Source organism: Corylus avellana, chromosome ca8, assembly GCF_901000735.1.
Source record: "Corylus avellana chromosome ca8, CavTom2PMs-1.0".
Classification (NCBI taxonomy): domain Eukaryota; kingdom Viridiplantae; phylum Streptophyta; class Magnoliopsida; order Fagales; family Betulaceae; genus Corylus; species Corylus avellana.
In genome coordinates, this window is record NC_081548.1 from 22,595,957 (window position 1) to 22,600,869 (window position 4,913).

At 37.3% G+C, this 4,913-nt stretch overlaps 1 protein-coding gene across 2 annotated transcripts in view; it reads left to right on the forward strand.

Annotated features, from left to right (window-relative positions):
• LOC132189922 (subtilisin-like protease SBT3.17) overlaps positions 1–4,365 on the forward strand; it is a 7,209-nt gene extending 2,844 nt beyond the window's left edge. The window contains exons 1-3 of one of the 2 annotated variants that reach the window (XM_059604764.1): positions 1,799–2,103; positions 2,216–2,313; positions 4,088–4,365. In XM_059604764.1, the coding sequence (XP_059460747.1) occupies positions 1,907–2,103; positions 2,216–2,313; positions 4,088–4,161 (369 nt within the window). In that variant the 5' untranslated portion in view covers positions 1,799–1,906 and the 3' untranslated portion in view covers positions 4,162–4,365. Of the gene's footprint in view, positions 1–1,798; positions 2,104–2,215; positions 2,314–4,087 lie in introns of those variants that run through there. The other variant, XM_059604765.1, reaches the window with a different exon arrangement.
• Positions 4,366–4,913: the final 548 nt, after the last annotated feature.

The window sequence follows — 4,913 nt, forward strand, 5'->3', positions numbered from 1 at the left end:
TTTCTGAAATGCACTCAACTTTTTACATAATAGTTATGCATGTTATTCTTATGGCTTGTAAAAAATGTAGCAAGACGCCAAAATCTATTCCTTGTCACAATCAGAATTATTTGATTGGGCTATGCTAGGTCATCCCCCTCTACCAAAAAACAAAATGACAGAGCCGTTCAGCCTCTGCTCAGTTTTGGGTAGTAAAGGAGTAGGATTGCAGTCTTAAGTTTAAATCTTACTAAAGGAAAAACTTAGTTTGCCTTGCACTATTAAAGTTACAAATACTTAGAGATATAGTGCTCAGCATTTTATACACAAATCTTTTGCTGTTCCATCGTAGGCCGATGTGAATGCATAGTTTTTTGTACTTGGCTTTTTAATTACCTCATCATCATCATCAACATCAAAAAAATTAGTATCACTAGTATTATTGTTGGATGAGATTCAATAAACTTCATGTAACCAAGGATTCAATTCTTGTTGTTTCGAAACATTGTAGTGGGCTGTTGTCTCAGTTTCAAACTTTTTGTGATGTATCAGCAACTCATTGGCTTGCCACGTAAATGAATTATGATCTCATGGTCTGTGTAGCACTGTTTGCATTCTCTCCGGTTGTTGAGAGATTAAAATTTTTCATTTGTTTTTTAGATGCTGGAATCAGCTCTATCTCGCATGCTTGAAGGACGTCAAATATCAGAAAAAGATTTAGACTCTTTCAGAACCAACCATCCTGATATACATGCAAAATTTTGGAGACAGTTGCAGATGCTTTTGAAGAAAATGTTGGCCGCGACAAGTTCAGCAAGTGCAAACAAGTCTTCTCCCGTCTCTCAACCAAATCAAGTATCCAACAAGGCTGGAGATGCTGTAAAGCTGAGGGAGCTTTACAAAATGTCTCTGAAGTCCACTGACATGAGTGAATTGCATGCTATGCACATGCTTTGGACATCATAATCAAAAACATGCCTCTGCAGTTCCTTTTTGTAAATATTTTGCATCTTAGGTAGAAAGTGCACATGGTTATGGACAGTCAAATATTAGTTGTATTAAATATAGCGTAGGATACTCTTTTTGGATTGTGTATATAGCAGAGAGAAGATTCTAAAGATGACATGAATGATACTTTCCGGTATCCATTTGATTCTCAGACTTGAGGATTATACAGGGAAGCCATTTGTTCTCAGCAACTGCAAACCAGGCGTATGAATTTCCACCTTTCCAATTTCCTTTTGAGATGAATTAGTAATTGTTGGTTCATTCTCAAGACAGTCAACTTTTCCAGTTTGAATTTGCTTGGAAGTGGTGGTTGTAAGAAAAATCCCTCCGCTGGTGGTGGAGGTGGCCACCAGAGAACCCTACCACCACCTGTGGAAGGGATTTTCTCTCCCGCCACCTCTTTTTATTTTTATTCTTTTCTTGTTTTGTTTTTAGAGATACATTAATATGTCAAAGATGTACACATAAATGTGACATACGAGCCTGAAGATAGATGAATGGAATGACCAAAAAAAATTTATTGAAAAAAAAAAGAAACAAACTGCTATTATCACTTTTTAAAATTCAAGCATTTTGACAAACGTAAAAGCGAGCAATACTAGTTCGAATTCCCTTCTTTTCTGCGGACATGTTAAAAAAAAAAAAAAAAAAAGTAGCAACAACATAGCGAATTATAGATTTAACCCTAATCCTTATGGCCACTGATTTTTATTTAGAAAAATAAATTAAATTAAGTCTCTAAAAATAAAAATAAAAAATTAAGAAAGATTAGAGCTAAGTTAAGGAAGGGCCACTTTTTCTTGGAAAAGGATTTTCCAAAACGTTAAGGCGGTGCAGGCATTGCGAATCAAAAAGCGGAGACGTCAAGGGCCAGTGCCCCTGCAAACTTAATCCTTAATCATCGTAAATATACATACACATGGCTCTGCAGACGACAATAATCTTTTCATTTCTGCTGTTGATATCGCTTGCAATGGCCGACTCTGCTCCGACTGCCAAGCCCCTGGATTCGTCTTCGTCGCAATCGGCGACGGTACAGATCGTGTACACCGAGAGGCCCCAGAACGAGGAACCCGAGGCCTACCACATCCGCACCCTTTCCGCCGTCCTCGGCAGGTCCTACTCTCCTCCTCTCTCTCTCTCTCTCTCTGGAAACTACTAGAAATGGAAATGATATCCAATTCTATTGCCATGCATGTTGATTTTTGTTGTATTTTGGTATGGATAGTGACGAGGCTGCGAGGGAGGCTCTGGTGTATAGCTACAAGACCGCCGCTAGTGGGTTCTCCGCTAGGCTCACCCCTGCCCAGGTTTCCGAGATTTCAAGTATGCCCCTTTTCGTATTTGTTAGTAATTAATTTCTATGGTTGCATTTGGGTAACTTTTTTCATGCGTTCCTAGGGCTCTATTTGATTGTGGTCCATTTCGGTCATCAAAATGGAAATGAACGAATACTACTATTTAATTTCCCTTGCAACCAAATGGTAGACTTCGCGTTCGGTATTGTGCTATAGCAGGGTTGTGCACAATGACTTGTCATTGTTGCTGATGGTTCTATTTTTACGTGCTTTCGGTTGTTTATCGAGCATAAGAATGCAAAAGATTGGGGTTCTGCTATTTAAAATGGTTTTGCGGGGTTGTATTTGAGACTTTTTGCTGCTGAAGGCTGATTGTGTTCAAAAATATTAGCCTGTGTGGAAAGGTGTTGTAACTTGTAAGTAGCTAGAGTGAATTAGTCCACACAATGGCTTGCTTTTATTGGTCTCTCATCCATGTGTCGTGTACTTGTGTTTCGCCTAGATGGTTTAAATATCTTGCAGTGTCCATCTGGAATGGAATCTGATTAGATCTTTATCATTTCTTATGGGGCAAATGATAGCAACTGATTTGGGGTTTACAGTACTTGAGCCCTTTTAGTTTTGGCCTGCCATCCGTGGTCTCTATCTCCCATGCTTTGTTGTTGCTGTCTCACGTCGTTATTGTAGGACTTGAGCTCCACAGCTAATACATTGTCTTATATTTGGTTGCTCATCATTATACTTTATTAGGATCTGACATAGTAGAAGTATCAATTGTTTTAGGTCTTATGGTCGATTGGTTGGGCTTGCTAGTGAGGCTTGTCTTTGTTTATTGGTTATAGTTTTGGTGTTATTTGCAAACCTGGGCACCATGCCCTGTGGGGGGTGGGATGTCTTTGTAGTGGTATTATCTTTTGTCTATGGTATGGATGTCCATCATTATTTTTGCTCCCTCATCTCCCTTTTCTTATTGTGTGTCCAAAGCATTAATGACTCATATGCTCTTTTTTGTTTTTTTTTTTTGAAAGAATAAATAATTCTTAGTGGACCAAAAAGAGGGGAAAAAATGCCAGAATTTTGGTCTAAAAGTTAAGTGTGGTGAGATACATGCCCGGGTTTATTAGTTGGTCGTAATGCAACATTCTTTTAGAATTTGGTACTTCACATTTTTCATCTGATGAAACCATACATGCCTGATGGTTAAATAGTTTACTTGTCATTGACGGTGCTAAAGCATCTCAGGTAGTAGTTTCATAGTTTACTTGGCTTGGGTAGTTGCCAGTCTGTTGCTCTGCATCTGTAGTTTCATTTACTCACAAATGAAATCACTGTGTTTTCATGGTACTCTGTATCTGTGGAACTGCATTATATATAAAAGTAATTGAAATTTTCATTTCTAAAAATTTCGTTATGTACTCTATTTTAGTGACCATAGTACCCTGCTTTTATATCCAACAAAGTTGTGCTCTCAAATCCTATTCTGATCAAAATAATTATTTTGTATTTTTGAAATTTTCGACAATGCGTTGATTATAGAATTTAGTTTTGTTCTGGACACCAACCAGCAATCCCATGTTGATAATCTTTTAAGGTATATTTTATGAAGTAATTGTGTTCTTTTTAGTCTGGCCTTCTGTTATACTCTTACATAAGTGCATCTCTCTGGCTCGTGTTATTTCAGGTCTTTTCTGAATCTTATGGGTTATATATTACATTTTATCGTGGTGCTCATCAAACACAGCTATACGAAGAAATGTTTATGCTCTCCATAATTATTTAATAACTTTTTTTTTTCTTGACAGAACAACCAGGTGTTCTTCAGGTTGTCCCAAGCCGTACATTGCAGCTGCATTCAGGACCTGGGGGGCTGCAGTGAAGGACGTGAAGCTCCTGCACCTATACTATATTATCTTTCAAACAGCTTTCTCATGTATAAACCAGTTTGTCCTATGTCCTATGTGCTATGTGGCGTAGGACCTTTTACCTAAATAAGGTTTAGCATGTGGATCAAAGCTACATATAAATTTCGTCTAATGTACTACTTACTTCATGGTACATAATATATGGTTGTGTTCCTTAATCCTAAGTGTACCAAGGGGCCATCTCAGAACCTAATTCAAGACCATGTTTTGCAGTTTTACTTATTTTTGGAAAATCATTCATTGTGGAAACCAAAATCTTTTTTGAAAATAATCCTCATTATCTTCCTCCAATAAAAATCTTTGTTCTCTTCTCTCAAAACAAGTTTTATTCGCAAAATTCTTTCAATGGCTTATTCTTTAGGAACATTTTTTTTATAAACAATTATTCCCACTCTATCTCTATTCCTATGCTTATCTATATGCCACAATTCCACATTTAATGCTTTTATTCTCGATTTCTCTACCTTTCTGGAATGAGATCCTTTTTCGTCCCAAATGGATTGGAGAGTATCCAGTTCATGGTTAGGATCTCTTTAAAGAGATTCAACGATTACAACGATGCTATGTGTCACACTAATAAAAAAATATATCATTTAAAGTTTTCTAAAAACAATAATATATATATATATATATATATATATATATGTATATAGCTCTTGGGGTGGCCGAGCCACCCCCAACGGCCACCGTTTGGCTTGAGGGTGGC